At 37.3% G+C, this 27,642-nt stretch overlaps 2 protein-coding genes across 3 annotated transcripts; one reads left to right on the top strand and one right to left on the bottom strand.

The window, feature by feature from the left end:
• The first annotated feature begins 19,665 nt into the window (after nucleotides 1–19,665).
• Nucleotides 19,666–21,241, top strand: LOC112180888 (inositol oxygenase 2). Its single transcript, XM_024319465.2, has 3 exons — nucleotides 19,666–19,845; nucleotides 19,991–20,390; nucleotides 20,678–21,241. Exons 1-3 carry the CDS (start codon nucleotides 19,748–19,750, stop codon nucleotides 21,056–21,058), a joined length of 879 nt encoding a protein of 292 aa, XP_024175233.2. The 5' UTR covers nucleotides 19,666–19,747; the 3' UTR covers nucleotides 21,059–21,241.
• Nucleotides 21,242–21,803: 562 nt separating this feature from the next.
• Nucleotides 21,804–25,940, bottom strand: LOC112176767 (pentatricopeptide repeat-containing protein At4g17616). Of its 2 annotated transcripts, none has more exons than XM_024314836.2 (3): nucleotides 25,795–25,940; nucleotides 25,158–25,390; nucleotides 21,804–24,747 (listed from the first exon to the last, which is right to left on the bottom strand). In XM_024314836.2, exon 3 carries the CDS (start codon nucleotides 24,550–24,552, stop codon nucleotides 22,390–22,392), a length of 2,163 nt encoding a protein of 720 aa, XP_024170604.1. In that variant the 5' UTR covers nucleotides 24,553–24,747; nucleotides 25,158–25,390; nucleotides 25,795–25,940; the 3' UTR covers nucleotides 21,804–22,389. The 2 variants fall into 2 exon arrangements, with proteins under 2 accessions (XP_024170604.1, XP_024170605.1); XM_024314837.2 differs by having other exon boundaries at nucleotides 21,804–24,562.
• Between the last annotated feature and the right edge of the window lie 1,702 nt (nucleotides 25,941–27,642).

Here is a 27,642-nt window from a genome sequence, read left to right as displayed (position 1 = left end):
CTTATGATACCTATGGACTAGGATACACTGGAAAGAACTCCAAAACTACTAAGTTCGTAAGAGCATCGAGGCAAATTGCAGAAGAGAAGGAAGCCTATGTTGATGACCACGTCACAATGCTCAAAGACTTAAAGGCAGGTCAACCAACATAGGTAAAGGTTGACCAAGAGACTTCCACTGGTCAAGACAGGTATCCAAACTCCAGAACTTTTATTCCAACTTGTCATCACTGTGGTAAGATAGGACATATCAGACCTAGATGCAATGAAAGATGGTTAAATTCAAATACTTCTTAAGAAAAATGCACTGTTGAATCTCTACAGTATGAACTTAGAGAGCAGAAGGAACTCATTTTTAAACTAACTGAAATGTTCTCTAAAAAGGACGTCCATACTAGAAGTGGAAAACCTGTATGGACCAAGAAAAGTGCAAGTAATTGTCTTCTAGCCCTGTCTAATGAAACTAATGCTACATGTCTCTTAACTCGTGCAAGTACAGTTCAGCAAACTAATCATATTGAGGCAACATGCTTGGTAGCTCTAACTGTCTTGGCGAACAAGCGACGAGATTTTTGGTATGTTGATAGTGGGTGTTCTAGATATATGACTGGAGACAAAGCCTGGTTTGTCTCCTTTGAGGAGGAAAACACGACTGGTTCTGTCACTTTTGGAGATGGACGAAAAGCAAGCATTCTAGCTAGGGGCACAGTCAACACTCCAGGTATACCTAATCTCAAAAATGTCTTATATGTTGAAGGATTAACTGCAAATCTAATTAGCGTCAGCCATTTGGCTGATGACTATGAAGATGTGTGGTTCAATAAACATAGGTGTTTGGTGCTAAATCAGAAAGGAGAAGGTATTATGGGAGGTAAAAGATCTTTGGATAACTGTTATCACATTCGAGCTAATGAATCTTTCAGCTTGCAGTCATGTTTGTCTGTGAGATCCACTAAGGAGACTTTTGAGCTTTGGCACAGAAGAATGGGACATGTGAACTATCAGGACTTGCTAAAGCTATCTTACAAGCAATGTGTTAGAGGCTTGCCAAATCTGAATGGCAAGACTGACAAGATGTGTGGAAAATGCAAAATTGGAAAGCAAACCAAGGCATCTCACAAAGTGGTAAACTCAACAACAACCACAAAAACCTTGGAACTGTTACACATGGATCTAATGGGACCAGCTCAGACTGAAAGTATTGGAGGTAAGAGTTACATGTTAGTGGTTGTAGATGACTTCTCTCGATATACATATATGGGTCAATTTCTTAAAAGACAAAGCAGCAACCTTTGAGTCATTTAAGAACTTAAGTCAAAAACTGATAATTGAAAAGAAGTCACTCAATAATTGCATGATCAGAGTAAGATCATATAATGGTATAGAATTTAAAAATACTGTTTTTGCTAACTATTTTCATGAGCTTGGTGTATCACATGAGTTCTCAGCTCCAATCACTCCTTAGAAAAATGGCATTGTGGAAAGAAAAAATAGGGTACTGCTGGACATGGCTAGAGTTATGCAACATGATGCATGTTTAAGTACACACTTTTGGGCTAAGGTGATAAGCATTGCATGTTATACAATCAATATAGTCTTCTTAAGACTAGGTGCAGATCACACAGCTTATGAGTTGTGGAAAGGTAAGAAACCAAATGTAGGACACTTTCATGTCTTTGGAAGTCCATGCTACATTTTACGAGATAGAGAGCATCTTGGTAAGTTCGATGCTAGAAGTGATGAGGGTGTATTTCTTGGGTATTCCATTAACAGTAGGGCTTATAGAGTCTACAATAAAAGAACTCAAGTTGTTATGGAATCTATTAATGTCTCTATTGATGATGAGTGTATGAAACAGGAAGACTCATTTGCAGATCCATCATCCACCTCTGTCACAGCACCATTAAACACAGAAGTTCCATCTGAGGAAGAGGAAGAGGAAATACCTGACAGCATTTTTGAACCAGCTCCTATCCAGAGGAGAGAGTTCAAGCAAGTTCAAAAAGACCACTCTAGTCAGGATATCCTTGGCGGCCTAACAGATGGACCAACAACAAGGAGACAAGCTGTAGTACAGGTAAGTCCGGCTGAGGTAAGTCAAGAGAATGTATTACTGTGTTTTATTACAGAAAATTTGCTAATCATGAATGTTATATCCCATTTTGGTTTCATGTCCATCGTTGAACTAAAAGATATTAAGGAAGCCCTGTTGGATGATCACTGGATTAGTGCTATGTAGGATGAGTTAAATCAGTTTACTAGGAATGATGTGTGGTACTTGGTACCTCGACCTAGTAAGGAAAATTTATCTCGAGGGTCCATTGATAAAACTTTGTTTGTAAAACGAACAAAAACTGACATTATCATTGCTCAAGTGTATGTTGATGACATTGTTTTTGGTTCCACATCTAGATACCTTGTCAAAGAATTTCAATCCGTCATGGAAAGTGAATTTGAAATGAGCATGTGTGGTGAACTAACCTTTTTCCTAAGATTGCAAGTAAAGCAGATTGATACAGGTATGTTTCTCTCTCAAACCAAAATACTCAGAGAATCTGATCAAGAAATTTGGTCTTGAATCAAAGAAGACAGTGAACAATCCCATGAGTACCACTACCAAGTTGAGTGAAGACCAGGATGGGAAATCAATTGATTCCACACTCTATCGTAGTATGATTGGCAGCTTGCTCTATCTCATTGCTAGCAGACCAGACACCTCTTACAGTGTGGGAGTGTGTGCTCGATTTCAGGCTAACCCCAAAGAATCACACTTGGAAGCTGTCAAGCGAATCATCCACTATGTGTCAGGTACAGTTAACTGTGGTATTTTTTATACTTTCAACACTAATGTGGAAATTGCAGGATACTCTGATGCTGACTGGGGAGGGAATTTGAAGGACAGAAAAAGCACCTCTGGGGGATGCTTCTTTATTGGCAACAATCTGGTTGCCTGGCATAGCAAGAAACAAAACTGCATTTCTCTATCTATTGCAGAAGCTGAGTATGTTGCAGCTGGAAGTTGCTGCACGCAAATGCTTTGGATGAAGCAAATGCTTCATGATTATGGTATCTCTCAAGTAAGTTGTCTATTTTCTGTGACAATACGAGTGCTATTAACATCACAAAAAATCCTGTTCAACACTCTAGAACAAAACACATTGATCTTCGATATCACTTTATTAGGGAGTTGGTTGAACAGACTATACTTGAGTTAAGCTTTGTGCCCACTGATAGTCAATTTGCAGATCTGTTCACAAAACCTCTTGACACTGCTAGGTTTGAGATGTTGAGAAATGCACTTGGGATTTGTGCTAAGTGTTAACGCATTCTTCTATTTGGTCATTGTTGAATGAGAAGTTGTGATCTTAGTGCACTTTGACCCTTGTCCTTAGTGATTTACACATTTCATCCGTTAAGTATCCAGTGTTATCATGTCTTATTCTGGACAAATAGTTGTGTACTCATGTTCTGCACTTCACTTATGCACTTCAATTATAGCTTTATGTGGTGGCATGTTTCATGTTTTTTTTTGTCACGAGAGAATCGGTGAAGTAGGAGAACTGCCTAAAATGCTCAGTTGTCTCATTCCCTCTTCTTAAAGTAATCAGGCCCTAGTTATGGTGAACTTTCTAGGGTTTGTAAGAAACGAGAATGGATAATTGTATCCCATCACTCAAAGTAATCAGGTCCTAGTTGTGGTGAACTTTCTAGGGTTTGCAAGAAATTAACGAGTTGGTGAGTGATTTATGTACGTCAAATATGAAAATGCAGACAACTACTCGAGACTCTCTCCATGGAGCATCCTTGTTATGCTTAGTACCCTAAGATCATCTGGTCTGGGAGTTGCTGAGATGAGTCTTGTTACATGAGTTCTTGTTTACAAAATAAAGGAGTCTATGACTCAACTAAACCAAGTACCTGGGAACAATGATTCATACTTCTCCTAGGAGATCTCTTGAGCTCAGTTTATTTGTGATGTTCCTCTTCTTCAGTCCTCACTACAAGAAATATGAGCTTTTGCAACGGGTTTATATGCAAAGAGCCAAAATTCCTTGTATTTGGTGTGACTATGCAAAGAATATTACAGTTCCTTGTATTCATTTAAGAGAATATACAAAGAATAGCAAACTTCCTTGCATTTGGGCTTCAAATATTTTAGAACCTAAAAATTCCTTGCAAAGGTTTCACAATCCTTGCATTAATCTGGGCAGGAGAGTATGCCGCTAAAATGAAAAAACTTAATACAAGGAATTGTACAATTCTTTGTTCTGTTTACATTAATACCGTAAGGATTTGAGAAAATTCCTTGTATGTAATAAAAAACAAGGAACCCAATTCCTTACTTCCTTTGCCAATATCAAATAGAAAAATAAACATATGGAAGATTCTCTCACATATCCGAAAGACCAATTCTGAAAGCTCTCGATAATCTCTAAGAATTTGACGATGAACTCTTACGAGTATCGCCGATGCTCCTTGTTCCTATCAATTTTCCTATTCATCTTTGGCATTAGAAGAAGACATTTCTTCATGTCTCTCGTCCTTGATGTCATTCACATAGTGAAAGTTGTATTCAGGTTCTTGTTCTCTCTCTGCTTGAAGATTTAATCTTTGATAGTTATGTTCTTGCGAATTGATGTATGGGCTTTCTATTTTTGTGCTCTGGGTTCTCTCTTAACAAGTCAATTTGGGATTTTTATGATTCTCTGTTGATCGGTGGTGATGAGAATGTTTTCAATTTGCTTTGTATAAAGGCAAAAAGAAAGGATTTTAGTTTGGCTAAACATTAGCCTGACTATGTCAATTTAGCTTTCAATTGCAAATGTACAAAATTGATCATTTGATAGTGTAAAGAATGAAAATTGCTAAAGACCTTGATATAGTTCATACCTTTTTGCAAAATCAGAGCTCTATAACAAAGAACTTTGCGAAAACCAAGTGAGAAAATGAGGGAAAGTAAGAAAAATTAGGTCAGCTTTGTTTGGTTGGAGAGGAGGGTTAAGGTAAAGTGTTGGGCTTTCATGGTCTGTTGGCTTTACCAGAACAAGGAGTTGCAAAACGAAAATGGTTTAATTTTTTTTTTTTTTTTATAAGACGGAACTGTTTTCATTTATAAGAAGTGTTCTTCGGGATTTCCTCAAACTTAGATGTTAAAGATGCGAGTATTAGGACTGTTTATGATATACTCAGAAATGGGGAGCAATGAGAATGATTCTGAAGCTATTCACAGTTTCGTTTTCTTAGTACTGTTTTGTGTGGTCGAGACCTGCTGGTTCTGTGTATCTTGAAATATGGTTAAATATGTTTGGCTGTTCCATGCTTGCCATCTCATTTAGGAGCAAAGTTAGCTGTAAAAGCACATAGAGACCTGAAAATAGCAGAGCTTGGTCTGAGATCAGAGTGATCAAGGGAAACACTGGATAAGAGAAGGGTTTGGAGTTTTACAGGAACAAGATTTTCAGAAATTATGTCAGATGAGATCCGAGATAGGAAAAAATAAAAAGCTCAAAGCTACAAACTCTGACATTGTTCTCCTCCCTCGCTTTTTTTTGTGTTTGTAGAGATAGTAGTTTTGTTAGAGCTTACCATTCCATTGGTTGATATTTTGAGTTTCCATGGCCTTTATTAGCCAAAACCCATCGGTTTAGGCACCATTTTCTCATCTTAATCTTATTCTTGTTATGTCCATTGGATCCTGAGTTTATGATATACTTAGTCATGGTCATAGTCAATGATAGGGTGGACTAACTCAGCTATGATGTAGTCTCTATTGTTGCACCCCCTTCCTTTAGTTCACTTTTGCTCTAGTTGTTTCTTGTCCACCTTTTTGCTTTTTGGGGGTTATGTTGTTGCTGGAAAGAGGAATATTATAGATTTATATTCAAGATACAAAAAAATTTCCGTTGCTCCCAGTTTTTTGTTTTCCTCTGCCATTTTATCTTTTAAAGATATGCATGCAGTAGTGGTGGCATTTTCTAAGTGCTTGTAATTGGCAATTCATGTCCTATGAGAAACCATTTTTCCTTGAGGAATGTAAAAGAAAAAGAAAAAAAAGTGTATTATATTGATAAAGGAAGGGGATATAGACTAAATGGATTGTCTTTTTCCTAATGGTTTGGGTACAAATGTTGTAAGGATTCTTTTTTATTCTTTTTCAACTGATGTGGTTATGGCTTTGTCTTGGTTTTAGATATTGATTTCTCTCTAAAGGTGGTTGTGTTGTTGATCTATATGCAGGTTGATACTTGTGTTGCTAGTGGGGGAAAATTGCTAAGTCCTTCATTTGCTTTGGGTAGAGCTCAGGTATTTTAATAAAGATAATTTTGATTGCTTTGACTTCAATTACATGTATCTCAGCCAATTTCAACATGTCTTAGTTTATGATAAGCATTATTACTCTGCTTTTTTTTCTTTTTTTTTTAATAGTGTCACATATACTTATTGTATCAAAATTTAACGGTTTGATCTTGCAAATATTATTGCAGTACAAGGAAACCATTAAGGTCATTAGAATCCTCCTGAAATGATTTGCGTGAAGTCGTTAAATTGAGCTTGTGCAGTCCTCAAAGAAACTAAGGAAAAAGTTTGATTTCACTACCTCCTTTTTTCAAGTATCAATCTCAATATGTCATGATATGAATTATTTATCTATCAACATGTATACATGTTCAAAAGTTTCAGCATGTCTTTAGTTCATTATGATCTTGGTATATATTTTTAAGTACTTTGTTTGCTTTCCTTCATTTACTTCTAAAGATTAGTGGCCCATTATATACATATACACACATGCACGATATATGTCTAGGTCGATTAGTCTAGGTAATGTCTCAGTTGAAGTTCAATGAAATATACATGTTATTTTTTATAATGTATTCTATGTTTGATTAGTGCACTGCTTGTACTTATTGTTCTTTAAGCTAAGGAAGATGTCAATTTGTAATTGAAATATTGCAGATGGCTCAAGGGAGAGGGAAGCGGATAAGGATGGTTCAAAAAGTGTCTCCACCTCAACAGCCAGCCAGCTACAACAACTATGGAAGATAATGTGTCAGCTACACCTACTGTGCGTGAGAATGTGCCAGCAACACCAACTATGACAAATAATGTGTTAGCCAACCCTACTGTGCGTGAAAATGTGCCAGCAACTATTGTTCATGTGCTCATGTCAGTCATGTGTGTGCAAGAGCTAACATGCCACCAAGAGCTAATTTGCCACCACAAACTAATGTGCCACTACCAGCTAACATGCCTCCATCAATTCATTAACTACCTACCCAATAAGGTAAATCGTATTTGTCTTCTTCTTTTTTTTTCTTTTTTTCCTTTTTTTTTTTTCCAAAGCAAATTGGATTAGACATATAGGATAGGTAAATATATATAATTGGTTTTTGTTTGCAGAAATCCCTTTTGTGGGCTTTGGCATGAAAAGGAAGTGTGGTAAAGCTCTTCAGGATCTTATAAAGGCTATGGTGGACCTATGCGTGTTGACTTCCAACCATCCATGTCCCTTCTAATAATGACACAATTTCTAAAATGTTTACTTCTGAGATAGGAATTACTGTTCAGGGTGGGGCACCAGTATGTAAATATGGCTGGTCTGATGTTGATAAAGATGATAAGAGGTTGCTAAGAGAGGATTTGAGGGTGAGTTTATCCTAAATGAGGTGGATTTGTTCTTTGTTTTAAATAAATAATTGTTTACTAACAATTCTGATGATAAGTATACATGTACCTAAGGTAAATGTAAATGTCATGTACCTAACAATTCTTAATCAGGTGTTCTTTACAGTGGACTTAACTGATCCAGCTGTTGTTGCTTATGTGGGTTCCAAAATGTCTACTGCTTACTCCCAATTCAAGACTCGACTAAAGGAGTGGAAAGCATTTGGCTCACCTGAGCAAGGAAGAGCAAACTTGCCTAATGCAGATTTATGGAATGAGAGATCTGTCTCACATTGGCACTAGCTTTGTGACAACATATACACCAACCAGTCTTGCATTGTATGGATTCATTAATTTCTTTGGTTTTATTATTCATTTATTCTAATTGAACTTTTATAGATTTGATTGATAATTATTTGCATAATGAAGGAGATTGCGGAAAAGAATTCTGCTAACAGTTATATGTAAGTATGCAACAACACACTCATAGTGCTGGTGCACGGCCATATGTTCAACATGCTTTGGTGGCCTCTAAGGTAAACATGAATTAGTTTCAAGTTCAAAAGCCACTCTTAAATGGGCAGTCAACTGATTATTAATATATATATAGGGCTAATTACTGTTTAGTACCCTGTGGTTTTAGTCCAACATCAATTCAGTCCCTCGACTTTCAATTTCATCAAAAACACCCCTGTAATATCATTTTCTCGTCCAATAGGTCCCTCCGTCAGGATTCCGTCAATTTCAACCGTTAACTGCTGACGTGGCAGTCCAACTCAGCAAAAGTGGGACCCACATGAAAGTCAAATACCGAAAATGACCCTGGCCAACAAGATATGGAAAAATCTAAAATAAACCCCAAATTTTGGGGTTAGGGAGATTCGAACCCAGACCCCTTGCATGCAAAGCAAAAGTCCCCACTACCATGCCACTTGCACGACATGAATACATATCAAACAACATAATATATATATCTGCATACCCAACAAGATATGGAAATATCCAAAATAATCCCTAAATTTTGGGGTTAGGGAGATTTGAACCCAGACCCCCTTGCATGCAAAGCAAAAGCCCCAACCACCATGCCACTTGCACAACATTGATATATGGCAAACAACATAATATATATATCTGTATATGTCAACAAAATCTGGGATTTATTTTATATATTATGTCAACATAATATATATATATATATATATATATATATACGCAGGCGTTCCAAAGAGGACGTCCGCACTTTCGCTAAAGTGCGGACGGCGCTGCTGCAGCTCGGCTCGGGGCGCGACGGAGTGGCGAGGGTTGCCGGAAGGACGCCAGGGGTCAAGCAGAGCCATCTGCAGTCGTTGGAGTCGCCGGCGACGTCGTTGGAGGGCTGCCCAGAAAACCTGCAGTTGCAGGTCGGGTTGCTGCCCAGAACCTGCAACCCCGACCTCCTCCGACCTTGAACTCCGCCCAGAACAGTCCAAGATGCCTCCGGCCTCCCTCCTGCAAGCCGCGCGCCGCCGCCGCACCCTGGAACTCCTCCGCTGCATCGTCGTCCGCACTTTAGCGAAGTGCGGACGTCCGCTTCAGAACGGGCCTCATATATATATATTATATTATATATTATGTCAATATATATATTATAATATAATATATATATATATATATAATATACAATATAATATATAATATAATATATAATATACAATATAATATATATATATATATAATATACAATATAATATATAAAATAAATCCCAGATTTTGTTGACATATACAGATATAATTATATATGGCAAACAACATCAATGTTGTGCAAGTGGCATGGTGGTTGGGGCTTTTGCTTTGCATGCAAGGGGGTCTGGGTTTGAATCTCCCTAACCCCAAAATTTGGGGCTTATTTTGGATATTTCCATATCTTGTTGGGTATACAGATATATATATTATGTTGTTTGATATGTATTAATGTCGTGCAAGTGGCATGGTGGTTGGGACTTTTGCTTTGCATGCAAGGGGTCTGGGTTCGAATCTCCCTAACCCCAAAATTTGGGGTTTATTTTAGATTTTTCCATATCTTGTTGGCTAGGGTCATTTTCGGTATTTGACTTTCATGTGGGTCCCACTTTTGCTGAGTTGGACTGCCACGTCAGCAGTTAACGGCTGAAATTGACGGAATCCCGACGGAGGGACCTATTGGACGAGAAAATGATATTACAGGGGTGTTTTTGATGAAATTGAAAGTCGAGGGACTGAATTGATGTTGGACTAAAACCACAGGGTACTAAACAGTAATTAGCCCATATATATATATATATATATATATATGTGTGTGTGTGTGTGTGTGTGTATTTGTTTAATGGAGGGTGGGAAGGAGTTGTCACTCATACAGAATTGGGGAGAGAAACACAAGGATAATAATCAAGAATGGATCAATGAGGCTGCCAAGAACAAATATGTAAGTCACTTAACTCAGTTTAAGTTGTGTATACTGCATAAAGATTGTGTTGGTGATGATCTCAGCCCTCCACTCCTTGTGGCCTTTAAATTAAGCTCATTAATCTCTTACTAGATCGTTGTATTTAATCATGGATAATGAATGTAAATCATTTGGCCAATCTCTTTATCATCTATCTTGATATCTGTCATTCTTTTTATCTTATTAGTTGCATAATAATGATATGGGCATCTTTCTTAAATATAGACATACTCAATGTATCTTTCTTATTAGTTGTTTGGTTGGGCTACTTCCCAGCTTGTAATGAATATCTTTGACCAAAAAAAAAAAGTGTAACTTGACTTTTATATCCAGAACTTGACTTTGTTTTGGTGATAGTATCCTATTCAACGGGTATTTATTAAGCCTGATTTCTGCACAAGTTGAAAGGGAAAATTTCGCAAACAGTACACCAAGTAAAGGCCACTAATAATTTTTATACACAAAGTTTCAAACCAAACATTTCGGTACACGAAATCTGAAACTTGACCCACTATCAGTACACGACGTCAATTTTTGACACCAAAATGTCCATTATGCCCTCAGTTCTTTTTTTTTTAATAATTTTTTTTCTGTTTTTTTTTTTTCCTTCGTTTATAAATGACTCGAGTCATTTTTTTTTCTTTTCTGTTATGCGAGGTGAGGAAGGCGGCGTTGGAAGCGAGGGAGTGAGCCTGGAAGAAGGAAGAAGAAACGAAGGAAAAAAAAAAACAGAAAAAAAAAAATTATTAAAAAAAAAAGAACTGAGGGCATAATGGACATTTTGGTGTCAAAAATTGACGTCGTGTACTGATAGTGGGTCGAGTTTTGGATTTCGTGTACCAAAATGTTTGGTTTGAAACTTTGTGTATACGAATTATTAGTGGCCTTTACTTGGTGTACTGTTTGCGAAATTTACCCCAAGTTGAAATTATGATAATATAATGTCAACCTCATTTGCAAATGGATGTATCGAATATGGAGATATGTGCAATTAATGAATGAAAACAGAGACTAGAACAAAGCTAGTGTACTTACGTACATAAAATTTTCTCATACCAAGAAGATCAAAGTGGTCATTGCCAAATCTTTCTTAAATAATCTGGGCATCTTTCTTAAATTTGGGCCCTTAGTTATGTTATTTGCTTTTATTTATCTATATATTAATTCTATTTGTGTAGGAGAAGACGGAGGCTGAGAGGAATGCCCTTATAGAGAAGTTGTACCAAGAGGCACCTGAGGGTACTGCACATGATTCTATCAAACTGACTTTGGAAGCTGGGTACCCAATAATGGCTAAGGAGCTTGGGAGGAAGGGTAGGATGATCCATGGCATTGGTAACGTCCCTCACATACGTTCTAACATACGTAGAGTATCTGCATGTGGTGGCAACAATTCTGAGGTAGCTGAATTGCGTGATTTATCGACCAACTTACCTTTAACATGTTCAGTATGAAGGAACAAAATGGACTACTGAAGGCTCAAGTGGAATGTTGATTGAGGCAATCTCTTGGGCAGATGGGTGAGGATCACTTCCCCCATCCTAGCACCAACTTCTAAGACTTTGCTTGAGTAGTTTTGGTGAGCATTTGCTAGACTTTTGGTCTGATGTCCCTTTTTGTGCAGTTATACCTTTTTACCTTGATTATGGTACTGTCTAGCAATACTCAAGCAAATCCAATGTGTCCCTTTTGAGTAATGCAAGCTAACACATAACTAGTATATTAGAACTTTAGTGGATTTACTTGAGTTTTGACCTTGTGCTTCACTCAGCTCAAAGTCTCAACACATATAGGACATCTAATTAGCTTAGTGCAGCTAATGTAGGCTGCGTAGCTTCTAACTTTTGATGTACAATTAAATGAACAAGTTGATTATATATGAAACAGTTATTTAATGTGAAATATGAAGAATTTCTTTTATATTCAGTTTATTTTGTTTTTTTTATTTGCTGGAAAATCAATTTATATTTAATCAGAAAAAAAAAATTATTCAAGGAATGGAAGTTCTCAAATTCCTTGCAGTAGCTTATGCAAAAGCAAATGTAAAGACCAACATGCAAAGAAATTTCCTTGCATTTGATATTTGCACACTCATACTTTTACAAAAATGTAAGGAAATTTCTTTGTATATGAGTCCTTGCATTTGGAAAAATAGTGAAAATTCCTTGTATCTAGTTTAATGCAAGGACTGATATGCAAGGAATTATCCTTACATATGGTCAGTAATGTGGACCCCAAATTGTAAAATGCAAGGACAAATTCCTTGCAAATGATTGTCCAAATGCAAGGAATTTTCAAGTTGTTGTATTTGCTCTTTTGCAAGGGCCTCTTTGCAAGGACTCAAATGCAAGGAATATTCCTTGCATTTGGGTTAATGCAACAAATTTTCAGTTTTTTACAAGGAAAAAATTCCTTGCAAAAGGTCATTTTTCTCGTAGTGCCTTCTCTCTTTCATTGAACATGCATCTAAGCCCCATGTATTGCTTATACTCACCTTATTCACTGGTTTCTTCTTTCATGTCGACTAATGAGTACCAATCCTATTTGTTGATAGAATACATCATGATTGATGCTATGGAATGTGTGTCCGTCACTCAGTGATTTATGCTCTCTGTGCTTAACCTATGCTCTACTCTCTCCTTTCGAAATGGCCAATGCATTAATTGCTTCGATACTTAGCCAAGAAATATATTGTGTGCTATAATTACAGATTGTGGGAATCCATGGTTCTCTCGATATCTCTTATTGATTGCCATCTGTTTGAATTCTATTTCCTTACTGATTAAGCATGACTTGAGGGAGAGATCTTAATTGCATGCATGTATCTCAGAATTATTACTTGTAATAAATTCTCTCCCCCTTGGAGACGCTACCTCCAACTGGCATGTCTCTTCGATTTCTCTAACCCTACTGGTTCGATATATATAACGTCTATCCTGTCTCTATTGGATTTCACTTTGGTTTGTCTAAAGTGTGCAGGTTTTTCCGATACCTCTTCTCTCATCATGGTTCGCACTAAGATCACCACACACATTGGAGGACACCGGTGTCTTCCTCCCCCTGAGGAAGGCCGCCAGGCCGCTGCCAGAGCCAGCCTCCATCCTGGCATGCATCGCCTACGCAGTCGCAGCCCTCCTCTTAGTCAATCTATTCCGACTCCACCTGGCGAACCTTCTGATGCACCACCTCCTCCTCCTGTTTCTCTTGACAGTCTCAGTGATGACATCCTGGTGACTGACTGGCGTATCGCTTGCCTCACAACTGATATGGATGATATGCACTCCCTCCTAGTCCGCACCAACCACACCCTCACCAACCTCCTCAAAGAAGTCCGGAACATGCAGCGCCACCCTCCAGGGTTTGGCACTCCAGGTCCATCCACCGTCGTTCAGGAGGAAGATGCACACGAGGAGAGCTCTGCTTCTATGGATACAGAGGAGTTCCAAGACACCGTCACCAAGCTGTTGGAGGAGTTTGATGTGCCTTCCCATTCAAAGGGGGAGAAGTAAAAGAATTTTCATTTTTTTTAATTATTTTATTTCTGCTTCTGCATTTTAATTCTCATTGGACAACAGTTATTTTATTTTGGGATTGTAAGTGCATAAGCACATATATTTTGTTTTTGGGATGCTTATTATTATTATTATGTGATTTTTGTTTTGGAAACTTGGATTGGGAAAAGGATGGAAACTGATTCCTATATCCAAGTAGCACCCTTTGGTTAGTGATTAGTGTCTATCTGTGAAAACTAACATGCAGGATAAAAAGATGGTACAATCATATGTTGAATGGAAATGCCCAAAGGGGGAGATTGTAAGTATATCGGGCTATTGCCATTCAACACATGATTTCCCATGATCACAAGGAGAACAGAAGGTGCAGTGGACTGGGAGAGTAATTCTCCTGCCTTCCCGGTGCTTCAAGGAAACAAAGAGGAAGATTGTAGAATCAGATCATGGAGAGAAGATCAAGGAGATCGCCTCACTGATCTTGAGTTAAATATGGTATTCATTCCATATCAGTTTACATGATTTTAAATTGATATGCATATCGGTTAGATTGATTTGATGTTCTCATCTGCATTAAAAAGTTTTCAACATGCATATCAATTTGAGATATCGACTGATGTTGGTTAGGAAAGATTCGATTACATATTCAAAACAGTTTTAAAATCTTTCCATGTTTATCTTGTTTTGTTGACAAGAAGAGATTTAACTGAGGGGGAGTTTGGCTTCTTTATAAAAAGGTTTTGAAAATGCATTTTGACAGTAGAGTTTTTGATTAAAAAGTTTCGTCAGTACAAGAAACAGTTCTTGCAAAATGTTTTGAAAAACTCTCATTGTTTATGATATTTGATTTTCCTCACTACACTTACTGCATATATATATATCATTCAAAATCAGTTAGGCATCGGTTTTTCACAAGAAGATCCAGAAATTCAATTCTTGATAACTACAATAGGCTGTGTCATTCTTGTGTAGAATAGGATCTTCAAATTGTAAACAAGTTAGCTGTGATGCTTGTAAAGTGGTTGTGTTGAACACCACAACTTGTGTGTTGTAAGATCTTGATTTCATAGTGGATTTTTCTTGTGTGTGGGCTACATAAAATGCTTGGCAGTGATGTTTTCTCAGTGGTGAGGTTTACACTGCGTTAGCAATACTTGTGTTGATTTATCGTAATTATCTCTTTTGTTCCATTTAGTGTTTTCAATTACAGTAGCCATATAACTAGTAAATTAACGTCATCCTTTTCTTTAGTCTGCAAATCATTTTCCAAAATATTATCTAAAGAAGACAATTTTAAATAAAATACAAAAGGCTGGCACTTTTTTTGAGTAAAATACATTGCTTTATTTTTGCTTTAGAAAACTTTTTATCGTGGTTTAGGATCTTCTTTTGGAGTTTCCTGTAACATTCCCCATGCTGAGTGGTAGATCTGTACCAATTGTTTAAAAACTGTAATACGCATGTTCATATATCTTCTTCTTCTTCTCTGATTTTTGCTTTAAAGCCATGCAGCAACAGAGAAAAACAAATTTGATTGGTCTAGTTTGAGTGGTCCTGTAGAGGAGCTAAGTTTGAATAAATTTGAGTTCTAATCTCGGATTTGTTCCTGATGATTTTTCCAAACCAAAAATTAGCGATTGTACTGTTCTTCTATTAAACATGATGCTGTTTTCCTTGGGAAAAAAAAAAAAAAAAGAACTGTGCCTTGGAGGATAATAAAGGGGTTCTAAGTTCCAACATGATGTTTTTGTATCTAATTGGCGTCTGACTGGCCGACACACGTCACTCTCACAGTACTGGTGCTTATTTATGCTAGGTTTAATTTATGGCAACTCTATATACAATCTTCTTTTTTCTTTTTCTTTTTAAGCTTGCTCAGGAAAACACATAAAATAATCTCACCCTGCTTATAAATTATAGCCAGCTGGGAGACTCACCTCGTGTATACAGAAAGATGCATTTTTTGATAGACTTGAGATATGGAATTCTACCACTCATAAACCTTATCCTTCAGTTCCTCACCTCCCGAGACAAAGAGCCCGGCGACTTTGCATTAGAAATTTACATTTTCCCAAACAATCATCATCCCATTATGAAAATGGCATATCTTTTTCTTTTCTTTGTTTTGCTGTTCTTCCTTTTCACGTCTTTCAAACTTCGTCTGATCATGGCCCAACCAATCCATTTGAGAGTTGGGGATTTCTCAGGTCCTTTTTGTATCTTATTGTTGGCCTCGATCTTGTTACCGCCTTCGTTCTTCTGGATCGTCTTCCCTGTACTTTTAATTCTAACTCCTTGGTACCCATTGCTTAGAAATGTGTTCAAGCGCACCTTACACTGTATTTACTACACCCTTCGAGGTATCCCTAGTTTTATCATCACCTGCATAACCGCCCAAAATCAAGAATATGGAGATCAGTCGATACATATTGAACAGCAAGCAGTCGATGATCAGCATGCCCTAGTTTAGAGACGAAGCAGCTTGTGATCAACAAAGCTTGGCGGAGGAATATCCTATCTTGATGATATATGGTTTAGTGTGTGTGTGTGTGTATATATATATATATATAGCATCCAAAACTTTGAATCGCTTAATATATTTTTGATCTCCGGCCTTCTCCTTTCTCCCCTCCCTTCCCCTTCCCTCTTATCCCGGCATGAGTTGCATAGTTGATCTGATCTAGGATTGCATGTGAACCTGTACAGTGCTATATCCTAAATCCTTTTAGACGATGATTTATGAGAATTTAGTCCTTTTTGAGTTTTTCTCTGGTTATAAGGAATTATTCCGTGTATCTCTACCAACAACTATTGTGCTACTTTGGAGAATGATCACAATCGAGATGATGAAGAGTTCGATCGGATGGACACTCACAGCGCTAAACTTGTATCAATTTCTCATCTATCGACATTACATGTAAAAGCCTCAAGAAAATCCATGAAGGAGCTGCGAAAAACGAAAAGAATAAAGTGCACCGATGTAACGGAAAAAGAGTCTGTTGCCCGTGCGTGATCGAGGATCAGAATGCTCAGAGAACTAAGTCTCTTTCTATAATAATTAGTTTGTTAAGGTTTGAGGTGAAGTTGTATATATAATTAACAATGTCATAATTAAGTCGATGTAGCATAAATGGGTTTTCTCACGCCTTTTATGTATTACCACTAATAGCCACACCTTTATTAGTTTGGGAACTAAATAGGAAATGATGACAGGCCATTCAAATCCTCCATCACAATCCAAGAACTCATAGTATAACATGAACGCTAGTATCACACAACTAGTTAAACATGAATATATTCAGGTTACGGTTGAGTTAGTTAAGTTTGCAGTTTAGAATATACAGTGGTAGCTAGGCAATCCAAAACCAAAGATTAATTATTACACCCAATTAATGAAATGAGAAGTCAAATAAAGCAATTATACAAAAAGTATGAAAAGCAAGGCTTTATCTTTATAATTGTATTATTAATCCCTGCTTTATATGAAATGAGAAGTCAAATAAAGCAATTAATGAAAAGGTATTAAAAGCGAGAGAAATCATCCATCTTTATAATTGTATTATTAATCCATAGTGTGGAAAGTAAATTACTAAAGGATGTTAAATTAATGCAGTGCAACATGAAAAAAATTACATAATTGATAATTCTCTTTTCAAATGTAAGTATCAATAAATATTAGTAGTTAGAAAAGGTATAATGACAGTGAAAATATTGATAAAAATCAACCTATACACATAAAATTTGAAGATCTTAACTAAATAACCTCTAGAAGTATTTAGCTAACGATGTACTACGTCAAACAGACAATTCATGACTGATTGAATTGATGTACAAAGTGAAATTATTACTGAATATCACTTGGTATCAACTATAGCTAATTTTGGAGGATTTTTTATTTTATTAAATATGTTAAGAGGTTCTTCTGTTAACGAGGTGTAATATGTTCCAATTGCAAATGTTAAAGATGAAGATAGTTCGATAGGTTTGTCGGAAAAAAGTAAAAAGAAAAAAAAAAAAAAAAAGAAGAAGATGAAGATAGGCTCTTCGTAATTAGGTAGTTTTAGTAATTATGAAGATCTTACTCATAGGCCTAGGTCTAGGTCAAGGTCAAATTCAAGCAACGAATTTTCTAAAGGTCGGCAACTCGGAACTAATACATGTGGCATACACAATCAAGAAACTCAATAACGACCAATGGGATCTATGGATTCAAAACATGAAGAATAAAACGCGACAGCCCAAGAATTATTAATATCAAATTGTGCTTTAGAGCAGTACCATTTTCTCCAGGGCAGTTCAGAAAAGCATATTAATTAGGGTTGTAGACTAGTAGACTAGCAGCATCATTATTTGATGAGACCTGAAAAAGAGTGTCTCTGTAGATTACTAAAGTTGATCGGTGGAGATCGAAAATTTCCTGGAAACCAAGCATATGTTATCTACTGGACACTGCCTGCTTCCTTATTCTGTAAGCCTTTGGCAGTACATCTTCAAAGTTTCAAACCCGGCGGAATTAAATTACACATTTTAGAGTTGAGGGTAATTAGAAGATTTTGATTCTTAAACAGTTATTAGTGTAATCATAAGCTTATGCCCTAAATCCTTTGTCTTCGATCACTTATCCAAACCCACATTCCTTATCTAAATCCAAATGAAACCTTAAATTAATCTTGGAATATGTATAAATGTTAAGCTTGGTTTTACAAAAAGAAGGGAAGATGATAAGTTTTTGGTTTGGTAAGATGAATTCAGCAGCGGTGTTGGCTCTTGTTGATTGGGATGACACATGTCAGATTATTATTAGTGGAACACGGTTGTGATTGGAAATGTGATTGGAAATTTGAGGACATGTGATATTCTCTTCTCTGATTAATGGTGTCATTCACATGACTACTCTGAATGCAATATATTTTAGTTATTTTTATTAAAGATGAAATAGAAAAACTAATAGAACGCTCGGTACCATTTAGTCTAATAACATGTGTCTTCTTTTCATAAGTGGAAAGTCGAAGTTTGACACAAGACTAGTTATAATTATTGAGATGTTGATGTAATAAAAGAAAAAGTTAATGGGACACCTTTGCCCGCAATTCATTCTTGCAAAAGGTACGTCCATAATTTTTGTTTTAATATAAGATCAAATTAGGTTCAATTCTGAACTGTCGGAATTCCTTCTTGGGCTCCAAAAAGAACTCTGGTCATCATGATAGTTGAGTAAAGTAGCTGGGTGTGGAGCAAGATTTTGATGGACCAATGAATACTGAAAAGTAGCTATGCCATTTCTGATCAAGCCTCATCAAGGTCTAGAAAAGAAAATGTCAAAAATACAAGCAAACGAGCCTACAAGAAAAAAAACAAACCTAAAAAACCCCATTCCCAAAAATAGGAATCAAAGGGGGTGAGGGGTGACATTTTATGGTCAACTATAATTTTATAGTATCCTTTTCGTTACCACTCTAATTTTCACCACGAACAATTAGTTGATTATTTTTTGACACAAAATAACACAACACACTATACGAATAACAAACAGAATGGATATCGTGCTAATAGAATAGAAGAAATGTTGGCATATATATTAGAAGAATCAGCGCGATGTTGTTCTGATGGTTTTATCAATATGAGGTACGGTGTTCAGTTAAGAAGTTCAATTAATAGCTAACCGGTTAACAATTTGCCGCTAAAAATAGTTCACAAAACTGAATATACTCTAACAATTACTAGTAATATTCTATTTTTTCCAATTTAATCCTATGTTGGATAAAATAGTTACCAGTTTTCTATAATTTGCAGAGTTGTTAAAATTAACGTTATCCAATTAAAAAAAAAAATTGGCTCAAATTTCCCATTATGGGCAAATCTCTTATCCTTTTTTTATATTTAGTAACTATATTTGAACATTTCGTTCAGACAGGTTGGATAAACCCGATCTAGCGACTGATACTTTCCAAGTTAAGGAATTCAACGGCTTCTTTTTTCCATGGATGGACATTCTGTAGAACTATAAATATTGGTTGTAGCAACGTATTCTAACATAACCATTACTTGCTTAGAACCAGTTTTTCTCCTCTCGCTTTTCTGTGTTTCGTTCATTTGAATTTCGAAGATCATTAAAAATGGCTATCACCAAGCAGCCTGAGCGAAACAATAAAGTTGTGAAATCAAGCGATGCATTTGTTGCTCCTGATATCAATGCATTTGGCCAGTCATTCAGGTACATGTACTATTAGTTCATATGATAAACCTAGCATCATGGTTTTATGTACACAACGGGTTGGATATTCCATCATGAACTAAAGTTTGACATGTTATTTGCAAATATAATGTCTGACTATATATACTAAATTGCTTTACTGCAGGGATTATAACGCAGAAAGTGAGAGGCAGAAAGGTGTGGAGGAATTTTATCGTTTGAACCACATTAACCAAACGTATGATTTTGTAGAAAAGACGAGAGAGGAGTACAAAAAATTGGATAGAGTGCAAATGAGCATATGGGAATGCTGTGAGCTCCTGAATGAGGTTGTGGATGAGAGTGACCCGGATTTGGATGAACCCCAAATTCAGCATTTGTTGCAAACAGCTGAGGCAATTAGAAAAGACTATCCGAATGAAGATTGGCTGCACCTTACCGCTCTCATTCATGATCTCGGGAAAGTGCTTCTTCTTCCTAAATTTGGAGGACTTCCTCAATGGGCTGTTGTTGGAGACACACATCCTCTTGGGTGCGCTTTTGATGAATCCATCGTTCACCACAAGGTATTCCTCTAATATTTAGTTTGGAGAACTTTTTCCCCTTTTGAAGTACATTGAGGAATATTAATGATAAGAAAAAGATGATGAACTCATATCGAAGGAACATAGTTAGCCTTAACCCTAAATCCTAATGTAAACGTAAAGTGTGACTTAAAATGCATGCACGAAGGTTAATAATCTGACATCTGGAAATAACATTATTCACGAAAAATAGGAGTCGACATGAATTTGGAAATGTGTAATTACATTAATGATAAATTACGTTTCACCAAACGAATATGCTTTTGCAGTACTTCAAGGACAATCCGGATTCCAAAAATCCCGCGTACAACAACAAGAATGGAATTTACAAAGAAGGGTGTGGACTAGAAAATGTGATGATCTCATGGGGTCATGATGACTACATGTACATGGTTGCCAAGGAAAACGGGACAACTTTGCCGGAGGCTGGATTGTTTGTTATCCGGTATCACTCATTTTATCCTCTACACAAGGCAGGGGCATATACACACCTAATGAACGAGGAAGACAGAAAGAATATGAAGTGGCTTCATATTTTTAACAAATATGACCTCTACAGCAAGAGCAAAGTTCAAGTTGATATCGACAAGGTCAAGCCTTACTACTTATCCCTTATTAACAAGTACTTCCCAGCGAAGCTAAAATGGTAAGATGATCGATCATCCATGCGTTTATCCGATGGAGTCGTTCCTTAGGTTAATTTAAGAAGAGGCGTTGTGCTTCCTCCTGTTACTTTCTAAGCGAGTTGTACTTTGTATATGGTTTCAAGAACGAAATGTTTGTTCTTGTAAATTAATTATTAAATTCAATAAATTACAAATCCAATTAAAAAAGTCTCCCATTTGCTCAATAAATTAACAAATCTAATATGGAGCCTTCTACTGGCGGGATCTGTTTTGAACAACAATAATATTTCTTTTGGGCCTGCTCTCATGGTTTTTCATTTTAGCCGATACTTGCCTTTGGTTTCATGCCAGCAAGCTTTGTTTTCTTCTAGTTCATAACTTTGTCTGCTTTCAATTTAAAAAAAATCGAGTCGAAAATTTCTCTGCTTTGGTTAATTGTATCCAATATTCGATCATATCTGATCAAAAAAAGAAAAAAATCAATCCAAGTTATGTTCTTTTGGGATAGAAAGGTTTAAGATCTTATGCCTATGTTTTATGATTTCGAACGGCACCATAAGTAGATCCCTGAAGAAACTATTATAACCTACAGAAGTAATGACATGATGCTGAGCTGTTTTCAAGTAGTTATTAAGAGTGATCATCACTCGAGTGACCATCGTGAACCTCCTTAGTCAAAAACCAACAACTATAACAGAATCTGTAGAGCACCTACTAAACTAGAACAAAAGGACTCTGGCACAAGGGGAGACAAAGTAAGAAGGCATATTGCACCATGTTCCAAGACATATATTGCAGCCTTGCATTTCTGTGTAAGCCTATACAACTTCTTCATGCATCGTCGTTGACTCACTCTGTACAAATACGGAGCAGTGGTCAAGCAGCAAAGAGAACACAATATCTCATGATTGGAGCATTTGCAAGACAGTAGACACATACTGTCATTAAGCCAATTAACATTTGTTGCTAGTAAAAAACACGAGATGTGTCTCTCCATATCTTTTCATAGATTGATTAGCACCAGCTTGCATGATCATTAGACTTCTTCCTTCTTCCAGACATTCCGGATTAGAAGGCTTGATTTCATGTGAGAGGCACATATACTCCATTTTTCATCTCTTCGATGTTGCAAAATGTTCCAAAAAGGAAACTGGTGAGGCAACTGGTTTTTAAGGAAAATAGAATCATAATGCACCAGAAATGGCTCTTTGGTTTTCACTCATGTCTGCATAGTTGAATTCATTTAATCTCCTGTTGACTTTTCAGTTATCCGCTGTTCACCTGATAATCCAAAAGGCACAGCAGCCAGAATCTTGCAGTAAATTTCCCAGGTACTTTAAGCTTCTCTTGGAAATTCAATCAATGCCCGCCCATTTCCTAAATGCCTGAACATATTCAAGTCTTTTCCTCTGAGCATCCGTTCTGGCTTCTGATGCCTTCAAGTTCCTATAAAGATTCTTATGAAGCTTTAAAAACTCACTTCTGTACATCCACTTGTCAGCAAACATACTGTGCTCCTTCATATAGTTAATGACCTCCATGACTCTCTCAAAGTAACCACCACGGAGAAAGTTCAGTAGCAGGTACTCATACAGATCCCTGCTTACCACCAAATTTCCATTATCCATATTCCTCTTGATGTCCCCCCACAAGAATGTGATATTACGGAACATTCCTAGAGAAGAATACATATTTATCATATAGGTAAAAGTTACCTCAGTGGGGTGAATTTTCAACTCCAGCATTCTTTTGTATGTCTTTAGAGCATCATCAATCATTTTGGCCTTGCAAAAAAAGTTGACGGAAGAATTGAACTGATAAACCCTGGAAGGAATTTCCTCTTTCTCATCTCTCATTTCCTGAACCAAAGCATTTGCCAGATCAGATTTACTGGTGGAAATTGATGCGCTTGTACAAAGGGCAGTTGAGTCTACTACTGATAGACATGTCGAGGTAACCATCTCATCAGATAAATTTACAAGCAAAGCAGCCTTTCTCATCTGTTTAAGCAATGCCTTTGCTTCTGGAAACATTTTTCTTCTGTAATAGGCTGTCAGGAGTGACATACAGGTACTATAGCCCATGGGAACCTCAGCTGTTTCCATGTCATCTAAAATGTCATGAGCAGTTTCTAGCCAACCTAAATGAATGCAAGCGTGAATCACATCATTGCCCAATCTGGATCCTCTTAATGAACATAAATCCTTTTGAATTTTGAGTAAAAGTTTTGAAAGCTCAGAAATATCCCCATCCTTTTTGTATCTGATTATAAGCTTGGCCAGAGCTCTGTTGCTGAGAACAAGTTTCCCATTCATATACATAACAAGCTCTTGTTTACCTTCTAATTTGAGGACAGAATCTTTCTGCAGCAGCCCAGGGAAAATCTGCATATTCAACCCAGACTTCAGATTATGAGATCCAATTGGAACAAGATAAGACCTTTGTGAGTTCTTCTTGTCTCTCTGAATTGGAAAAGACTTGCGATCATCACACATTTGTAATATAAGCTCACTGGCAGCAACCACATCATTAAACTTGAAATGCAAGCTCAACAAACTATCATAAAATTGCTGATAATGTTGAACAAATGGAGCTGAAACCTGATCCATATAACATTTATAATTCTTTATCTCCTCCCTCTGACCATTCAATTCATGAATTTGGGCAATAATGACAATAGAGTGTGCATCAGCAACCACTCCTGTTGCAGGCATCAATTCCATGAGCTGCTGGCCTTTCAGAGATAATTTGAACTTCACACAGGCATCAAGAACGAGGTTAAAAATCATTGTATCAGGTTGCAACATCTTTGCGTGGTCACTCGTTTTTGCTCTCAAGCATTGGAAGTGATGACAAATTTGAATTACGAAATTTGAAGCTAGGTGAGTCCCGATCTCAGTCTTTACCATATGCAGAGCAACCAAGCACAGTAGATCCATTGGGGGTAAATTCCTTTTCTCCAGCATTAATCGCAGAATCATCGTAGCAGGCTTAGGCATTTGACAGCGTGCTAAGGAGAGGGAGAGCTTTGTCAAGATATCAGACTGAAGTAAGTCTGATCTCTCTCTCAAATTTACTAGGACTAGATCACATGCTTTTTGTAGCCAGTAAGGGTCAGATGAATAGCACAGTTCAGTAATTAGCTTATGAATAAGAAAACCCTCGGGAAAGCCATGCAACCTTTTAAAATCAATAAATGATTCCCATACTTCATTCACTTGATGCTCCTTCAAGGCTACTTCGAGCCTTTTCAACATAGCTGCACGAGAAGAACCTTCCCAACACAGCCTTTCAGGATGAACAGCAGTACAAAAGTTTTGGGAAGACGAATTCCGATGCTGTTCATAGCTTATACTTGATATCATAGAACTTATAGATCTTCCACTCGCAACTAATTCTGTATCATAATTTGATAATAGGGTTGCCCTCTGAATAACTGAAGCCACGTAGAACCCCAATGAACACCTTCTAGTGATGCAATTACGCCCAAGAATTTCTTTAGTCAATATTAGTGCCATGGATGTATCACTATATCAGGGACGACAACCAAGAAAGTATAATCACCATCAGACTCCACTGATAAACCTTGACCTAGGTGAAAAGTCATCACCAATATCTATTACCCCACGAATGATTCTCAAATTCATAACTTATATACTTTCAGAGATTAGTTCCTAGAGGACCCCTTCATGCCCATGTTCAACTACTCGTATCTGTACATAAAGATTAACTCAATAAAAATGCATAAGATATGCTCATATTTGCCACTATAATATCTAAGACAATACAACGACAAATAAAGGCATATAATCTGAAACCAAAACCACCATCTAAATCATATCACTATCCTTGATAATACTGAAATCAAACAGGCATCATAGAAATTTATTTTGAAGACTCATTTAAAGTTCAGACAACCGATCAAAACTATAATCCTTTTATCAAAGAGTATTGCTTTAAGAGTGAAACAAAAAAAAAACAAAAAAATGGTAAGTAGGGGGTAATATTTTGGCATTGGAGGGGTAAGGAACTTTGCCTACTAACTTTCATCGACTTGTGACATGAAACAAAATTACTTCAGAGAATTCGATTGGAAGACTAGTTAGAAGAATGAACAACTTACATGGTCCAAAGCACTCATAAAGCCTTCAAATTGTAGAGGAACTAGGCATCTATGCTGACATTTGTGCTTCTAACAAAGGAAACATGGAATCTCTCATATGCAGAAAGATGGCTGGGGGATATATTTGCAATGTTATATTGACTTTGCAGGGATATATCATATTGAGTGACGCTATAACTTATCCAAGTCAAGTGAATCTTCCCACTCCAATCTCCACCACTTAAAAGATCCACCTGCATTTTACACCACTTCTAACTGATCAAAAACCATACGAAAAACTCAAATTCTATTTACCAACAAAAAAAAAATTGAGCCTTTAAAATGAAGAACATGTGTAATGCTGCCAAAGGGAGAGCCTTTATAGATGAAACTAAATATCTTGCAACTCAGAAAGGACTAGAAACAGGAAAATTGAAACTTTAGGACAAAAACCCAGAAAATCAAACACAGTATGATTATCAGCAGAAGAGGAATGCATTCACCTAAAATTAAATGACAACAATTAAAGGTTTAGATGGAAGCATTATCTACTCAAGTTCATACATAAACTCCATTGAAATCAGAAACACAAAGATTAACAGCTGCAAAAATTAACACCCAGTAGAAACAGAGAGGAATTAAGCACCAGAGAACTCACCGTTAATTGAGTCTGTGACCGCCGAGAAGATTTTTCATTCTTCAATTTTACGTCTTTCCTGCCACGTATCTGCAACTTATTTGAGCCCAAACGGCACCGTTTCATCTCAGTTTCAATTGTACTTTTCCATCTTTACCCCTCCACGTGTCACAAAACCCCCCATTTGGAAACCTCCTCATTTCTAGTTGGGCTTGGTCAAGTTTTAGGGTTTTTAAGCAAATTGAAGAAATCAGGGAGCCACAGAGCGAAGACCACCACCAGTTCTGCAATGGCCGCCGCTCCGTCACCGACCTCCGGCTATCCTAAGACGCCGGACGTTGTCTACGCCTCCATCTCCAGTCTCATACCCGTAAGACTCGACTCCTCCAACTTCACCATCTGGAAGTTTCTGATGACCACCATGTTCAAAGCTCACAATCTCCTCGGCTACGTCGACGGCTCCATCATGCCGCCGGAGAAGTTCCTCCCGAACGACGCCGGAGAACCGACGGTCGCGATCAGCCCGAGCTACGAGACCTGGATGGCGCACGACGCCGGCGTGATGGTGCTGATCCACGCCACTCTCTCCAACTCGGCTCTCTCCCACATCATCGGCTGCGACACGGCCAGAGAGCTCTGGCTGAAGCTGGAGGAGAATTGCTCGTCTCTGTTGAACTTCCACATCACGAAATACAGGTCCGATTTGGAGAGGAGCACCAAGGGAAGCGACTCGGTTCATGCTTATGTGCAGAGAATTGAAGAAATTAGGGACAGGCTTAAGGGGTTTGATGTGGTGGTTGATGATGCGGAGATGATTGTTCATGCTATGAGGGGGTTGCCTACTGAGTACAATCCTTTTCGGGCTTCGCTGGCGGTGAGGACTGAGCCTCTGTCATTGGATGGGTTCTATGTGCTTTTGCTGGAGGAGGAGGCGGCATTGAGAGCAAGGAATCAGTATCAGTTTCCGCCGTTTGCTGATGCTCAGTGGAGTTCAAATCAGTGTCAAATTTGCAATGAAGCAGGGCATACTGCTTTGGTCTGTCCTCACAGAATGGATTTCACATACCAGGGCGTACAGAATCAGTAATCCAAGCCTCAGCTCCAGGACTTAATGTCAATTTCTAGTAATAATTTTTTTTTCCCTCTAGTGGATATATGGCTTTAGTACTCTTGAACTGGTTAATGGCTTTGGGTTTTATCTGCTTTACTCATTATGTACCTAGCTTTTTATCTCTATGTCAATAAATTTGATGTTTCTACATGTGTCTGTTGCTTATTGAACCTCTCTTTTATTGCCTTTGCTTGCTCAGATTTGACTCTAGTTTATTAACTAAGCATAGAGAGGTAATAGTGACCCCTATAATGGAACATGTTTTGCTTAGAATTATTAATATTTAGACTCTTGCTAGTTAGTTTGGAGCAAGCATAGGATATGTGGATTTGCATGGATAGATGGAGCTATGTCTTTTGGCTGGTTTTACTTACTACCACAACCTACTGGTGTATTTCTATATAACCAATTGATTTAGGGCCTTGGTAGATGACTTTCTAACCAAAGTGATGAATTATATACAACAATATTCACATTTACATAATTCTTGCTTTTTTCTGGAAGAGTTTTAGTGGCATGAACTTTAGAGGGATTTCTTCGTCTTTGGGTAACTGAGAGATATGCAACTCTAAATATGCATTGTTAAGCATAGGTTCCTGCAAGAAATAGGGTGAAAGAGAAGCTGCTGCTAATATGAAGGATTTTAAGTTTATGCGTTAAGGCATTTAATAACAGGTATAACTTTTTTTTATTTTTACTTCATGCCATTGGTGAAATTTATACCTGTGCTTGTGCTTGTGCTTGTGTGTGTGTGTGTG

This window comes from Rosa chinensis, chromosome 7 (assembly GCF_002994745.2).
Source record: "Rosa chinensis cultivar Old Blush chromosome 7, RchiOBHm-V2, whole genome shotgun sequence".
Lineage (NCBI taxonomy): Eukaryota > Viridiplantae > Streptophyta > Magnoliopsida > Rosales > Rosaceae > Rosa > Rosa chinensis.
The sequence above is the reverse complement of the archived record's forward strand: the minus strand, read 5'-3'. Positions and strand labels throughout refer to the sequence as shown.

Coding starts and splice junctions, on each gene's coding strand:
- LOC112180888 (XM_024319465.2), top strand. CDS start 19,748: ATGGCTATCACCAAGCAGCCTGAGCGAAACAATAAAGTTGTGAAATCA. Junction 19,846..19,990: donor GCATTTGGCCAGTCATTCAG/GTACATGTACTA, acceptor GCTTTACTGCAG/GGATTATAACGCAGAAAGTG. Junction 20,391..20,677: donor AATCCATCGTTCACCACAAG/GTATTCCTCTAA, acceptor ATGCTTTTGCAG/TACTTCAAGGACAATCCGGA.
- LOC112176767 (XM_024314836.2), bottom strand. CDS start 24,552: ATGGCACTAATATTGACTAAAGAAATTCTTGGGCGTAATTGCATCACT.